The 16,812-nt window shown below is 49.1% G+C and overlaps 1 protein-coding gene across 1 annotated transcript in view; it reads right to left on the bottom strand.

Moving 5' to 3' along the window:
* LOC147724818 (nmrA-like family domain-containing protein 1) overlaps positions 1 to 16,812 on the bottom strand; it is a 71,700-nt gene that overhangs the window by 32,964 nt on the left and 21,924 nt on the right. The window contains exon 2 of the mRNA XM_086966320.1: positions 10,905 to 11,143. Coding sequence (XP_086822446.1) covers positions 10,905 to 11,143 — 239 coding nt within the window. The remainder of the gene's footprint in view (positions 1 to 10,904; positions 11,144 to 16,812) is intronic.

The following is a 16,812-nucleotide window of genomic DNA, read 5'->3' as shown; positions in this document are numbered from 1 at the left end:
ATACAAATGTGTAGAGTGTCGTATGGCATTTACTACTATTCAGAGGGTGGGAAAGGGCTATGACTCTTAAGAGCCGAAGCCTCTTGCTGAACTCAGAATCTCTGGAGTCCACTCACGCCGCAGGTTCTTCCAGGTAATAATGACGCTTTCAGGCAATAGGGGCGTTATTGGTGAGAGAGAAGCATCAGGGCGATTAATGGTGAGAGAGAAGCAGCAGGGCGATTAATGGTGAGCGAGAAGTAGCAGGGCGATTAATGGTGAGAGAGAAGCAGCAGGGCCATTAGTGGTGAGAGAGAAGTAGCAGGGCGATTAATGGTGAGAGAGAAGCAGCAGGGCGATTAATGGTGAGAGAGAAGTAGCAGGGCGATTAATGGTGAGAGAGAAGCAGCAGGGCCATTAGTGGTGAGAGAGAAGCAGCAGGGCGATTAATGGTGAGAGAGAAGCAGCAGGGCGATTAATGGTGAGAGAGAAGCAGCAGGGCGATTAATGGTGAGAGAGAAGTAGCAGGGCGATTAATGGTGAGAGAGAAGCAGCAGGGCCATTAGTGGTGGTGAGAGAGAGGCATCAGGGCAGTTATGGGGAGCGAGAAGCAGGCAGGGCGTGACTAGTGAGTGGGAAAGGTGTTAACAGTAGGAGGGAGACGGGAGAGTTAATGGTAGAAGGAAGACAGGACGTCAGCGGAGAGAGAAGGCGAGGGGGGCACTGTAAGAGGGAGACGGGCAATAATAGAGAAAGGAAGACCGGGGCGTCAGGCAGGCCCCTGCTACGCTTCATGGAGTGCGGGGCTTCCTGCCCAAGGCCACTGAATATATTTGGAGACATGGGAGAATCGGGGGCTCCTCATCGTGTTCCGGGAGGGGAGTGGGCACAGTTTTTATCACGCCTCTGAGGAGCATTCGTGGTGAGATGGAGACATGGGCCTTAACGGAGAGGGCAGTGGTTTTAGTGATGAGATGGATAGAGTGGTCCATGGAAAGAAGACCTTGTGTCAATGGCAAAGGGAGACGGGCATCAGTTATGGTTATAGGGAGAGCATGCGTTTATTATGCTTTAGGGGAAAAAGGCAGAGGTAACCCTGAAAGTAAGGGGTGACATGGAGGGCTTGGCTTCACAAAGAGTTGAGGAAGGCAGCCAGTAGAGCAATAGGAAGGAAAATCGAGACCTCGCCATAATAAAACCTAAATAAATGTACGAAGAGGAAAACGAGAAAAGAAAAAGGAGCTGGGCTTTTTGGGGTGTGTGGAGAAAAGGGACAGGGCAATGTGGGAGAACGCAGACGAAGCAGTCAGCCACGTTTGTCTTATATAACATGTCCCATACACTGTTTTACACACCTATGATTGCTAGTCTCTGTGTAATGTGTGCGTTATGTACAGTGGTGTTCATTCAACTTCCTATGTTGCTGGAGTGCATTTGTTTTTTTTGCAACTGATTCTATGACTTTTAGGGGTGTATCCTCGAAAGTCTCCTGTTAATGTGGCTGACCTGCTTGCTGAAGTGCACTTTATACTTGCTTTTGAGTGACACCAAGTATTGCTGGTTTAATTCGATTCCGTTTGCTGACTTGTGATGCACGGCTTGATGGGTGCATGCGTTTATTTCCCTGTGACTAGTTTGTTCTGATATAATTGTCTTATTTGCAATCGTTTTCAGTACACAGTTTGCTCAATCAGTTATGATTTTGTGTGACTACCTGGATTCCTGGAGTGCCTCTGACTTCATTCTGTTTCTTTACTTTTTGTGACTGTTGGTCCTGCGGGGAAACATTTTCAATTTATGTTGTCTTGTTTACTGGAAGCATTGCTTTCATTTTCCTTTAGTGTAATAGGCTGGCTGGTGAAGTGCACTTCCCATAGTGTGCAGTCACTTCAATTTGCCTTTAGTTGACTACCTGGCTTGATGGTGGTTTTCTATTTGATTTCATGTAACTCCGTGTCTTGATGAGTGCATTGGTTTTAGTTTGTTTGAGGTAACTGCTTCACATGCTGGTTTCATCACACAGCTGACACCCACCCTGAGAAAAGCCAGAGCTGCCCTGTAAGTGGTATGAACACCAGTACACTTAGGTTCCTTACAGCTCCTTCACTTGAAGTGGGTTACCACCTACCCGTTACTTTTTGTATCCTGCTCGTACCAAGTCAGATCCGGACCCAGACCAGTCCCCACAGTTGCTCCGGATTAAGGGACATTGTCATGTCATCTCAGGCGCGATGTAAAGATTACCAGTGAGCTGAGGACTCCTTTGGCTCAAGAACCAACTAGCTGGAGATCCTTGTGGTTGTTTAAAGATTTAAGATCAGCCTGTAACTCGGTCTTGAGGTGGGTGGGTGACCTCGATTACAAAGTGGCTGTGCCAGATGTCCCATTATGACCCCTTTTGCCTGTCTCCCCTTCAGTCGCAGAGGGCGTAAAACTGGGGGTGCTCAACCCTGCCAAAAAACTGAGGGGTGACCCTAAGAGCACAGCTGCCATCCAATCAGGGGTGGGATGCTTTGGTGTGCTGGTCTGGTTTTCTGGGTGACTGGTTTTCTGACTTATGACTGCGTATTCCTTTCAGTCTGCACTTGCTTCAGTTTACTTTTTGAGTCACTGTCTAGTTTGCTGGATGTATTGCTTTCATTTTTTGACTTACTTGGTGCTTTTATGTTGGTGCCTGCATGCTGAAGTGTACTCTTCTTCAGTTTAAATGTATGTGACTGGCCTGTTGACTAACACCCTGCTTTCAAAGTGAAGGTTCACAGGTTCACTCTTTTGCTTAGTTTACTTTTGTATGGTTGACTGCATGCACTGTTTTGCTGGATGCATTGCTTTAAGTTACTACTTGATGCATTGCTTTCAGTTTGCTTTCAAGTAATTGCCTCTCATTTTCCTAATGCTTTGTGAAGGCTGTTTCCCAACTGCTGTGCAACTTCTTCTACTCTTAGAGCTGAGATTTTCATGAAAGTCTTATAGTCTGAATTCAGCACCTGAGCGTAATAGGACGGAATGTATGAAGCTCTGTGGTTATACTGAATAAGCAGCTACCTATGTTATGCCATCTACTAATGTAATAACTGCACTTTCACAATTGCTTTATTAACCTTCCTGCTTTCTCAAATTTGCTTAAAAATGCATGATTTTTCTTCTTTTTTTTCTAAATTTTCTTGGGGGGGGTTATCCCCCCAAACCCCCCTTTTGGGTGTCGGGCTCGCTCGCTGCGCGCGCTCGATACGGTGCAGTATGCAAATCGCTTTGCGCCCCACCACTTTGAAATGTCACCCACCGCTACTGCCTGCCATATACAAACACATAAGGCAAGGCATCAATTCTTGCAGTTTATCACTGCAGGCATCTTTTCTACAGTCATACCTCTGCCCTATAAAAACACAGAAGGCAAGACAGCAACTTTCGAGGTACCAGCACTGCATGCATCATCTCCGCAAACGCACCTCATCCTATACAAACACAGCAGACATAGCTGACACTCTTGCAGTATCAGCAGAGCATGCATCATCTCTGGAGACACATCTCTTCCCTATGAAAACAGAAGACAAGGCAACAAGTCTTTTGACTTCAATACCACAAACATCATCATAATCTCCAAATGCGCTAGGGACCAAAACAAAACCCAGTGCACCTTGCCTTATCCAAAAGCAGCAAACTACAAAGTGTAACATCAGCTCTGCATGCACTGTCTTTGCAGACACATCTCTTCCAGATGCAGAGGCACAGAAGGAAAAGACCTGTGCTTAACTTGAGATGGGGATTTCCAGTGCAAGGCACTGGCACTTAATGGTCAACAACGGTGTTTGTGACAGTCTGCCACAAAGTGGTGCTGTCGGACTAAATTAGAGAGGAGTACAACAGTTAATTTATAATTCAATATACATGAAAAATAATCTATTACCTGCTGCCCAAGCCATTCTGATAGCATTGGGGCTCTGGAATAGTCTGAATTGTTACACTTGCAGGAGTGTGATGGTTAGTAGTTGTGTTGTTACTATCATTGGCAGCATGAGTGGCAATGTGCGATGCAAGCTGCAGTGGCCTCCTTACAAGAGCCCTGGCACTTTAAAAAAAATACAAATTAAACACTGGTGGAGGCGGGCAGCAAAAACAATGGAAAGTGAGAGAGGACAGCAGAGCCTGTTGGCAAGCCTTCATTGTATCAGAGCATCATCAGTAATAACTGCCATGCTAGAATGAAGCAAGGGAGAGGTGGGGGCAGACAAGAAAGGAGAGGATAGAGAGTAGGGAGAGGACACCCTTGGGTGGAAGAGAGCATCTTGTGCCGGAAACCCCTTAAGGTGTATGGACTGAGAGCAGCTACAGCAGGACCAGGGCAGAGCTATGACCAAGAGTGAAGTTGGGGGACAAAAAGGTGTAGCAGGACAGTGGATGTGTGGGCTGGGGAGAGAGCATAGAGAGTGAGGCCAGAACAGGAAGGACAGGAGTGGGAGAGATGGGTGTGGGCCCCGGCTGAGGACACGAGCAAAGAACAAGTAGAGAAGAACTCTGGGCCTCCAAGACTACATAGAGGCAGCCAAGCTGAAGAAGGAGCGGCACTCTGGAGAGTCTTGTGCAACTTCACCACCCCGAGTGGAAGCAACAGCACAGTCAGTTGGGTGTGAGCAGACCAACCTTGGTGTGGGATGACGGTGCGAAGAGATGGGGAAGGTCTGGTGTGGCGTCCTTGGCAGAGCAGGCATGGTAACCAGCAGACAAACAGCAGCTGGAATGGGTGATGGCAAAGTGCGAGGATACCTAAGCTTGGGTATGCTGCCTACGGAAGTGGCGTCAGTTTTGGACTAGGAAGAGGAAAAATTAGGAGGCAGGGAGTTGGTTGAAGATCTGGAGGATAATGAAGGTGCAGCAACGCAGTATTGCTTGGCAGAATATATTCAAGGACAAGGGTGAAACATGAAGAGAAAATCAGAGAAGAATGGAGTTTAGCAGGACATACGGAAGCCGAAGACACTGTCTATGGAATAAACAAGGGCTCTGGAGCGGAGGTCGCTGCAGGGACAACAGGCTTCGGACCAGGCTCTGACTTTAAACCCACGCAGAAAGACTGAGATCAGCGCCAACCCAGAAATGGTATCAAAAAAAGGTTGTGGAGAGCTTGAGGTGCCACAGGACAGCTGGGTGTTGAAACTACACAAAGGCAGATAAGTGTCTGACCAAGGTGTGGGTACAGAAGGCTTTCGGGAGAATGTGGCAGATGTTGAGAAACAGAAGGGAATGCTTTGACTAAAGATGGAAAGGATGTAAGCAGAACAAAGGAGGGGAAGCAAAAGAAGGAGAGAACGAGAGAAAGGAAGGGGATACAAAAGGAGAGACTGAAGACAAGAGTAAAAAAGAAAGTAAAGAGCTTAAGGTAAAGAAACTACTCTATATCGGGATTACAAAGCCCTTGGGGCATATTTGATGGCAGTCACGAAGGAGAGGATATAGAGGTGTTTAAACTATTGCACTGACAGGTGCAGGCAAAGGAGGGCTCAAAAGAGGAAGAATATGAATTGGCGAGGAGGTACAGGATAACAATAACAATTGATGATTGGACAGTGGTGTTTAAGATCTACGCTAATGTATACTGTGAGCACTATCCTGAGTGGAGTGTGGCACTCTTTAAATACATGGATATTTTTTTAAAGACAAGCATTACCTTTTGGGGGTAAGAGGAAACGAGGAGTCCAGGGCATGGCTGCTGGGAAAATGGGAGGTGGAGGGTTATTGACTTGTGGCAGCACACACGGGCGCCTGCTAAGCTGGTACCAACAGATTTCACAGCTAGTGGTTTGCCGTTGGTATATGGTCCCTTTAAGTGGCATCCAACCCAAGGCAGTGTGTAGAGAAAATGTAGGACAAGGGGGTGCTTGCTGGGTTTTCAACAGGGGCAGCTCTATTGGTAGAGGGAATTTTGACAGGAGTGCTCAAAATGTGGGGCATGTCACCTACTCATACACTGAATAAGTAATGTAATAGGGGAACAAGGAGTGCCGGGGGTGAATGGCTGCAGCTGAACCAGAGGGGTGGTAGAGGGGAGTACATGGGGAAGAGTTCACACTCCAGTTAAATGCGACAGGTCAGCATACTGTGTGATGGCATGACAACAAGGTGGACGGACAATTGTTACTCACAGGTCTTGGATAGGGGTCCAAATTGGGGTATGACGGGCCGAGAGGTAAGAGGTGGGCATGGAATTTGATATCGGCAAAGGTAAACCACAAGGTGGTAGGAGCTAAATTGTCATAGGGGACACAAGAAGGCAGATTGGCAGGTCCATTTCAGGACTGGCCCATGGGCAGGCTAAATGTGTCCCCGATTGGCGTGTGCCTGAAAAAGAGCAGGGTGAGACTCTTAAGGGGCTGTTGGAGGATGTAGGGATGCCACTAGTGGAAGAGAAGATGGTGGGGCCAGCTAGAGTGCCATCTTTTCTAGGGATTGAAATTTTTTCAACTAAGATTGAGTCAGGTTGCTGAGGACAAGAAGAGAGCGATGGTTGAGCTGCTGGAGGTGATGTTGGCTCACACCAGGGTTCAGGTATGTGATGTTGAGGCACTAAGTGGCCGTTGATTTTTGTGAGAGGTGTGAGCACGTAGGACATTTTGGTGATGATTGGGTTTGCCACTGTCTAGTTTGCCACTTTTAATGCATTGAGTTATGCTATCGGTGGGTATGTGGGCCAACTTGAAGATGTGGAAGTAATTTGTAGAGCATTTCAATAGCATTTTGTAGGTGGGGTGGGTGATGATGCAGAATGGTACAGACAGATTTTCTCAAATGAGGTTTTTATTAAGGAAGTGGTGTGTGGAGCAATAGCTATGGAACTATGGAAAACAAGGGGATCATAGCAAAGCCTTTCTGAAGTTTTCTACTGGTGGTAGCACTGGTATTGTGGGACGCGAAGTGCACCAATAAAAAGGTGCTTTTCAATTTGGACATCATAGAGGTAATAAGTAGTGTTAACCTGCAGTCAAGTATTGAAGCAGTTGCAAGCTTTTGTCTTGGGCTGTTAGCGATTCAACATTATGTTCAAAGAAAGGCATATTCCATGAAGTGGCAAAGAAATTGTGGATGCTGTAACTTGTTCGCACTGGGGGATAAACCGTAGGCTTGCATTGGGAGTGGATCAAGAGAAACATCATGTTGCTGGAGTTGTGGGAAATAGGTGTGTGAGAATTTTTGAACTGCTGCACAGGCCATTGCACCATCAACACTAACCCTGGGCGGAGTTCACGGAGTTGCAGTTCGCAGAGTTACGCAAAGGGCAAAAAAACTGTTGCATTACGCGAAGCTCTGCAAGTGGCAGAGTTCCATAGAAAAATGCCATTCGCGGTGATTGCACAGTGCGGATGCTTGTCCTCACTGTGCAATCATTGCGAACAAAACCTTGCACAGTGCAAGTGGTCCCTTCTCTCTCTTTTCTGCTGCTCCAGTAGATTTTTACTCGAGCAGTAGCTTTCTCACAGCCAAAAAGCAGTTTCTCGTCGTGAGCAGGCGTGAGCATATGCAACCACTCGCAAAGAGAAACCTGACCACCTTGCATTGAGAAATCTCGCCGGGATGTTTATTTTCCACGCTCGCACTCGCCAACTTGATGTTGACGATCGCGAACATGGAAAAAACTCGCTGGGAGGTTGATTTAACGTTGTTGAACGCGAGCGAGGAAAAAAACTCTGCTCCGCTGTGCGAAGCAGAGATTTTCGGAACAATGAGTGAAGGAAGTGCGGGAAACTCTGCAAACTCCGCGAGCGGAGTTCACAGCCCAGGCTTAATCAACACAAAGGATGCATGATCAGGTGTGGAGTGAATTCTTGGAATCTGGGGTACAGAGAGGAGAGAAAGTAAGGGGAATGATTGGGGGAGAGGCGATGTGGTACATTTCATAAGGGATATGACAGAAAAAAGTTTTTCGCGGGTTACCATTGTGGGTAAGTTGGCTGGCATTGCCTTTTTTAGTAAGTGGTTATGCCCCCACAGGGGGTGAGTTGGAAACCAGGTTTTTGGAACACAACACAACCCAGGCTGGGCACAACAGAAAGGCAAAGAGGGCAAAGTAAGGAGGCCACTGATTTGGTCAGTGTTGCGGATGGTTGTGCAAACACTATTGTAGTTATGCATGGAATAGACAGAGTTTGCACTCTTTTCACTGTTGGTGCTGCGGATGTTCTTTGTGGCATTACAGATGTTGGAATTGTTGGCGCAAGAAGGATGGCGGGTGGAAGTGAAGGACATGGAGGTAAAAGTGGGGGCTAGATATAACTGTGAAGAAGTAGAAAATGGACCAGCGAGCCAGAGAGAGGAGGGTGCTACGGAGGAGCTACCCAGTACGGTGTCTTTGCCCAGTATAGTGGTGGCAGCACTACACTGAAGAGGGGATGGGTGGCAGTCGGGTGTGTTTAGGCACAGGAATGGTTGTAGAATTAAGTATTTTCAGTTTCTAGCAGTGCTTTGGAAGGCATTGAGGAAATTTGGTCTTCTGGGAGAGGACTATGGAACACACTAATTTAGGATAGGGGCAACTACGGAGGCAGATAAATGAGATTGACCTGCCAAAAGGATTAGGCACTTGGGTTGGTGGTCATCGGATTGTTACAGGTTATATGTGTCCAGTGAGCAAGAGGCTACCTGAATTAAGATGTTTAATTCTTTTTTGCGGATGTATGATGATACATTGCATACTAAAACAATGCGTACTTTCACAACGCGGTTTTTAGTTCGCATGTACCGTCACAACACATGTTTTTTCAACGCATGGCATTAGTTCGCATTTCCTTTGACATGCATACTATATGCATTTACATCGGACCCAACTTTCCTGTATGTATTTAAATTGCTAAATATCCCCCAAACACTAACACACTACCCTACAAACACACAGTCCACAGTAATACCCTACAGTACATAATTGAAAACTACCCCAAAACAGTACTCAAAACACGACCCTACCCCTACACACAGTCTGTCCCGGACCTGCTTACACAACCCTAAAGCCTAAACCAATACCATACAGTACAACCCCCTGACGCTACCCTAAGCCCTAAATTCTAAAACACTAGCATACACTACAACCCCCTTAAACTACTCCAAGCCCTAAAGTCTAAAACACTAGCATACACTACAACTCCCGTACACTACCCTAAGCCCTAAAGTCTTAGACACTAGCATACTCTACAACCCCCTTACACTAACCTAAGCCCTAAAGTCTAAAACACTAGCATACTCTACAACCCCCTTACACTACCCTAAGGTCTAAATTACTAGCATAAACTACAACCCCCTTACACTACCCTAAGCCCTAAAGATTAAAACACTAGCATACACTACAACCCCCTGACACTAACCTAAGCCTTAAACTCTAAAACACTAGCATACACTACAACCCCCTGACACTACCCTAAGCCCTAACGCCTACACTACTACCACCTGAGTCTACCCTAAACCCTAATCACACTTACTTCTCTCCTTCCTTGTGGTCCGGTTCCGTTCCCAGCATCGCCGAGTCTCTGCTCCCGGTTCCTGCGTTGCTGTCTGTGCTCCGACGTCATTACATCGCATGCGTTTTAAATGCGCATGCGATGTAATGACCCGCATCATAAATGTACGTGTGGTTACGTCGCATGTTGTAACGCATGCATCTTAACTGCATGCAAAGTAACAGCCCGTTGTAATGGCTGTTTCCCATTTTTTGCTGGTTGTTTTCTAGGTTCAGTACTCCATGAGGGGTGATTCGACCATTTGGATTTGCGGGCATTCTTTTATAAAGTGGTCAGAAACGCAGGCGGTAATGAGGAGGCATGGAAAGCAATTGGGGTTTGATAAGTAAGAAATCTGGATTATAATGCATGGGAAAGGATGGATGAAATGGGAAGAGTTGATACCAGTGCAGAACCAGTTGCTTGGCAGGGATGGCTGCCCCAACCTGGTAGCTATTCATCTAGGGGGAATTGATGATTCAGTTGAAAGGTTTGGATTTGATTAAAGTGATCAAGAGAGACCTTAAGGAGATCAAGGTATTCTGGTCTGGTACATGTGTGCTATGGACAGATATAGTACAGAGGCAGGAGTGGAGGGGGGCTGGCAAACCAATGGCAGTGGACCGAGTGAGAAGGAAATTGAATGGGGAAGTTGAATAGGGAATGGACAACGTTTTGTAGGGAGATCGGTATTGGCAGGGTGCAACATGCAAATATAGGGTATGAAGAAAGCCAGAAGGTTGGAGGGGAGTTGGAGGGAGTACCTAGTTAAGTTGACATTTCAGTGAGCACAGAGAGGTATGAAGTTCTACAAGTTCAGTGTTGGAGCAGGCCGCCAAGCCAGCACCCCAATCTAAGGCTGACAAACCCTTGGTCAGCCCACCCACTTTATTCTGACTGGAATACAGGTTGGGCAGTCCTGCGGCGGCAGTCCCACGGCTACCGTTCATAGGAAAGCCATGGAAAGGCACAGTTGTGGGAGCGCCACAGCCTGTTCCTGCACGGACTGAAATACACAGTGTTGTGCATTTCATTCTGTGCAGGAACAGAGGGTACATACAGACAGGGGGCACATCATCTGCCCCCCTGCATGCAGCCCCATGCACAGAGGCAACAGGGGACACTGCAGGGCCCCCTTAAATTCCTCACCTCGCCCTTTTCATGGCAGGATATTGCAGCCTCACACTGCTGCAACAACGCTGAGGGATCACAGATCCAGGCAGTTGCAGCGGTCCTGTGGCAGTCAGACTACCACACTCTTAATACGGCGGTTGGACGCGGGTAAACTCATCATCAGGCCCTAAGTATTTTACACATTTCAGGGTGCAACATGTCTACCAGTTCCCATTGATGGGAAATTTAAATAAACATTGGAAAAGGCCCTTTATAGGAAGGGCGGTACGTGGCATGTTGCACGATGATCAAAGCACGACTTTCTGGTCTTACCTGCTGCACTTCCTTCTCCTTGCTGAAACTGTCAAAGAAGTTGGTCACCAAAAATGTGCCATAAGCCCCATTCATGGCCTCCTCCACACTCTTCTGGTTGTCCAGGTCTCCTTTCACCACTGTGGCTCCCAAGTCACGAAGGGCCAGTGATGCCGGCCGGTTAACATCACGAGTAACAGCTCTCACTGCAAACTCAGGTCTCTGCAAGAGGGCTCGCGCAACCGACCCGCCCTGAGCACCTAGGTGTTCAGAACAGAAAAGGTGTTGAGATTTAAATTGTGTTTCAACATTAAACAAGCATTTACAATGCAATGCAATGGTCTCGGCATTATTAAAGGTAGAGCTATTGGCATTGCTCATGACATTTTTTTTTTCAAAATCTTAAATAAATGGCATTGTCATTTACATTGCCACTAGATTAATCGTTAAATAAATGTCATTGTCATTTACAATGCCAATAGGTTAATCGCTCGCAAATGCATGACCTATTGCATTTACACCCACACAGAGCCACACACACAACGCCACCCACACACACATACAGAGCCACCCACACAGAGCCCCACACACACACACAGATCCCCACACACACACAGAGCCCCCCACACACACACACAGAGCCCCCCACACACACAGAGCCCCCCCACACACAGAGCCCCCTCCACACACACACAAAGCCCCCCACACACACAGAGCCCTACACACACACACACACACACACACACAGAGCCCTACACACACACAGAGCCCCCCCCCACACACACACAGAGCCCCCCCCACACACAGAGCCCCACACACACAGCCCCACACACACACAGAGCCCCCCACACACAGAGCCCCCCCACACACACACATACCCCCACACACAGCCCCCCACACACACAGAGCCCCACACACACAGAGCCCCACACACACAGAGCCCCACACACACACACAGCCCCACACACACAGAGCCCCCCACACACACAGAGCCCCACACACACACAGAGCCCCCCACACACACAGAGCCACAAACACACACAGCCACACACACACAGCCACACACACACACACACACAGACCCCCACACACACACCTAGAGCCACATACACACACACTCAGAGCCACACACACACACCCAGAGCCACACACACACACCCAGAGCCACATACACATACACACCCAGAGCCACATACACACACAGGAGAGCATGTACAGCGAGGGGGCAGAGAAGCAAGCACAGCCAGGGGGCGGGGAAGCAAGCACAGCCAGGGGGCAGGGAAGCAAGAACAGCCAGGGGGCAGGGAAGCAAGCACAGCCTGGGGGCAGGGGAGCAAGCACAGCCAGGGGGCAGGGAAGCAAGCATAGCCAGGGGGCTGGGGAGCAAGCACACCCAGGGGGCAGGGGAGCAAGCACAGCCAGGGGGCAGGGAAGCAAGCACAGCGCGGGGGCAGGGTAGCAAGCACAGCCCGGGGGCAGGGGAGCGAGCACAGCCAGGGGGCAGGGGAGCAAGCACAGCCAGGGGGCAGGGGAGCATTTGTTTTTTACATGGCGAAATCCCCTGATTGATTGATTGGCAACGCGTGACGTACAAAAATACGTGTGAAGAATAAAGGTTTAAGTCAAAACAAAATTCGCAAGTGGGCAAGGATGCGTGAAGAGAAGACCTGTGAGCTGGGCTGCAGGAACGACCCGTGACCCGAAGGGGCTGTCCTGCCCCCTTCTTTAACCCAAACATTTTTTTTTTTAAATCTTAAATAAATGGCATTGTCATTTACATTGCCACTAGATTAATCGTTAAATAAATGTCATTGTCATTTACAATGCCAATAGGTTAATCGCTCGCAAATGCATGACCTATTGCATTTACACCCACACAGAGCCACACACACAAAGCCACCCACACACACATACAGAGCCACCCACACAGAGCCCCACACACACACACAGATCCCCACACACACACAGAGCCCCCCACACACACACACAGAGCCCCCCCCACACACACAGAGCCCCCACACACACAGAGCCCCCTCCACACACACACAAAGCCCCCCCACACACACAGAGCCCTACACACACACACACACACACACACAGAGCCCTACACACACACAGAGCCCCCCCCCACACACACACAGAGCCCCCCCCACACACAGAGCCCCACACACACAGCCCCACACACACACAGAGCCCCCCACACACAGAGCCCCCCCCCACACACACATACCCCCACACACAGCCCCCCACACACACAGAGCCCCACACACACAGAGCCCCACACACACACAGAGCCCCACACACACACACAGCCCCACACACACAGAGCCCCCCACACACACAGAGCCCCACACACACACAGAGCCCCCCACACACACAGAGCCACAAACACACACAGCCACACACACACAGCCACACACACACACACACACAGACCCCCACACACACACCTAGAGCCACATACACACACACTCAGAGCCACACACACACACCCAGAGCCACACACACACACCCAGAGCCACATACACATACACACCCAGAGCCACATACACACACAGGAGAGCAAGTACAGCGAGGGGGCAGAGAAGCAAGCACAGCCAGGGGGCGGGGAAGCAAGCACAGCCAGGCGGCAGGGAAGCAAGAACAGCCAGGGGGCAGGGAAGCAAGCACAGCCTGGGGGCAGGGGAGCAAGCACAGCCAGGGGGCAGGGAAGCAAGCATAGCCAGGGGGCTGGGGAGCAAGCACACCCAGGGGGCAGGGGAGCAAGCACAGCCAGGGGGCAGGGAAGCAAGCACAGGCCGGGGGCAGGGAAGCAAGCACAGCGCGGGGGCAGGGTAGCAAGCACAGCCCGGGGGCAGGGGAGCGAGCACAGCCAGGGGGCAGGGGAGCAAGCACAGCCAGGGGGCAGGGGAGCATTTGTTTTTTACATGGCGAAATCCCCTGATTGATTGATTGGCAACGCGTGACGTACAAAAATACGTGTGAAGAATAAAGGTTTAAGTCAAAACAAAATTCGCAAGTGGGCAAGGATGCGTGAAGAGAAGACCTGTGAGCTGGGCTGCAGGAACGACCCGTGGCCCGAAGGGGCTGTCCTGCCCCCTTCTTTAACCCAAACATAACCTCCCTAATAGAAGAAGCTGTTGCAGGGGAGTATCTCAAGCGTAAACGTAGGAAACTCTGACCCGCCTCCTCCCACCCACCCTCTTCCGACACGAGCCCCTTGAGATGAAGCAATATCCTGAATGGAAGTAATATTACGCTAACATCAAACCAGCTCGAGAACATGTTGCACCCCAAAGACCTACAGTCTGCGGCGTTACTTAGTTTGTCTCCCAGTGAAATCGTTCAAAGTGCTTATCTAATGAATTCAGGAGAGGGAATGCACGCGCTGTGGCAACAACATGGAAAGATAGTCAGGGACACTCCCTCAAAAGGGGGCTGCAGTTTTTAACTTCACAGGTTGAAAAGTTTGACCGAGAGACATGTCGAGACCTGCCCCTCCTGCATGGCTGCCCTTTGCCGTGGGACACGCAGGGAAATGCAGTAAAAACAATTCCTCTCTGAGCACCAAAGCGTCTGCACTCCGGCGGCAGCAGTTTTGGGAAGCCTTTTCCAGTGATCAACGCTTGCCAACCCGCCCTTTTCCTCCGGTTCCGGTAATACAAATCTGGGGGCTGGCGGTGAAGTGCAGCAAAACGAGGCTCCCAGGAACAGTTCCTCCCTTCTAGGATGGGTTAGGGGGCGAGGGGTGCAATATCAAAGAAACAAATAATGCGCAGACACTCAACTCCACTGTGTTTATCGTTTCCCTTTTAAAGTGCAGTGTCGCCACCCGCCCTCCCCAGGTCCCCGTCCCCCAAACTTACCTCCATATTGGCGGCGGTAAATGCCCCCGAGCCCGTCCACTTCATCCGAGGTGGACATGGTGCCGGTTTGGGTCGGGTGGATGGGCTCTCCCCTGGCTCCTGTTCCGAGGCGCGGCAGAGCTGCAGCGGCGGCCTCGCAGACAGTGGCTTGGGAGGAAGGTACAGAGAGTGTTCCTGGTCGGTGCCTCTCGGCAGGGTGTGTCTCCCCGCCCTGCAATTATGATTAACCCTTTGAGGAAACGCTCGGCTCTGACACTGCCTTGCAACACGGGGTGCTGTGTGAGAGGCACGGGGCTCGGCGTGTAGGGCGGTATGGGTCTGTGCTGCAAGGGCACAAAGCTTCTCTGTCGTGTCAGTGCCTGGACACGAGTGGAGCATGTGTATAACACGCCGAATAAAGCTAGTTTATACTCGAATGGGAAGTGTGTGTACTAGCGTTACAGGGAGAGGACTCCTTCCCTGGCAGGGTTTGGCTCCCTGAAATTAACTCACGGCAAGTGGGGCGACACTCATTATGGGGGGAGGGGGTACTAGTCTGTGGCCGGCGTGTGTGTAACACATCAAACCTAAGTGCCTTAATGCTTCACGAACATGAGTGTGCAATACTGTATACCAGAGTGTCACGGCTGCATTCACAACTCTCAGCAGGCGGAGACTGCTCATTTTGCCAGTTCCCAAGTGTACCGATGTCGTATGACACACCCACCCAGTCCTAATGGGATGAAGACGGTAGAGGGAGCTGACACTTACTCCTCCAGCATGTGCGTGTAGCACAGTCACACACAACACTCTCAACTTGCACACTCCTCTCTCAAATGAAAACCCAACCTCGCCAGGTAAACCAGAACCAGAAGTTAAACCTTCAAAGTTAAATTGCCCTCGGAATCTGAACGCTTGCATGTCTTTAACAAGGGATAGTTACCTGATGTCCTCAGTAGATGCTGCTCTCCTCTTTTTACCGATCAGCAAAATGGCAGCCGCAAAGATCCGAAAATTTCGGAATCGGGGGCGTGTTTTTGGCGTTCTGAGTGACGATTACATCACAGGACGAAAGAACGCCAAAAACACGCCCCCGAATCCGAAAGAGACGGGGCTTTAATGGAGTGATGCCCCTCTCCTCCAATGGCTGGCCTCCGTTTAGGAAGCCAGCCAATAGAGGAGAGAGGCGGGTTCAAGCCCCCATACCTAAAAACATTAAATCTCCCACCTCGACCTAAAAACTTATAGGCCGCACCTAAGAGTATGGTATTGCACAAACATCATGTATTTTGGCAGACAATAACAGGGGTAGGTGCCTGGGCAGGCTGTGGTACCATAGAAGCGGTATGGGAAGACATCACAGTGGTAAACTGAGGCTTGACAGCAGAATACAAACAGTTTAGAGAGGTGAGTACAGGTGAGTGACACCACAGCAATTGTCTGCACAAAAAGAGAGGAAAGAAAGAGTAAGGACCAATTAATGGGGTTTGCAGATGAGGGGGTTGCGCGGTTGGATTAGCCTAAAGAGGGTCAGTGGGAACACTCTGGACTTTTATGAAACCAAAGTGTCAAAAAATGTAGAGTTTGATGGCTCCTCATATGACTGCAAACATATAAACAAATGCCTGAGGTCTGTAAATCTGTTGATTTCCTAAACCCCGTCACTTCTGCTCACTGCATTATAATACATGTTTTCTGTGTTTATTGAATGTGTAAATAAAATTTAAAAAAATCCATTTGGATATAGACCTACACAGCTCTGATTGAAGTTCTGTGTGTATTACTTCATGTTTCATGTTGATAGGGACCAATGTCTCTAATATCATATACTGCTCACCCATGGCCCCTTATGACTTACAGGGTTCCCTTGTTCTATGTTCACCCACCTTCTTCAAGCAGGACTTCAAGCAATTATTCATAGCCAAATTGTTTTATTTTTCCATCCCGGTGAAACCACCTTTAACCATTTAACTGCCATCAAAAAACTAAAATAGAGGGTACTGTGCAAGTGCCACATTTATAATATATACTGTATACCAAAGGTAAAACATTAGCATGAGTAAAGTGATATATATTATAGGCCT

This window comes from Lissotriton vulgaris, chromosome 4_1 (genome assembly GCF_964263255.1).
Source record: "Lissotriton vulgaris chromosome 4_1, aLisVul1.2, whole genome shotgun sequence".
Classification (NCBI taxonomy): Eukaryota; Metazoa; Chordata; class Amphibia; order Caudata; family Salamandridae; genus Lissotriton; species Lissotriton vulgaris.
The sequence above is the reverse complement of the archived record's forward strand: the minus strand, read 5'-3'. Positions and strand labels throughout refer to the sequence as shown.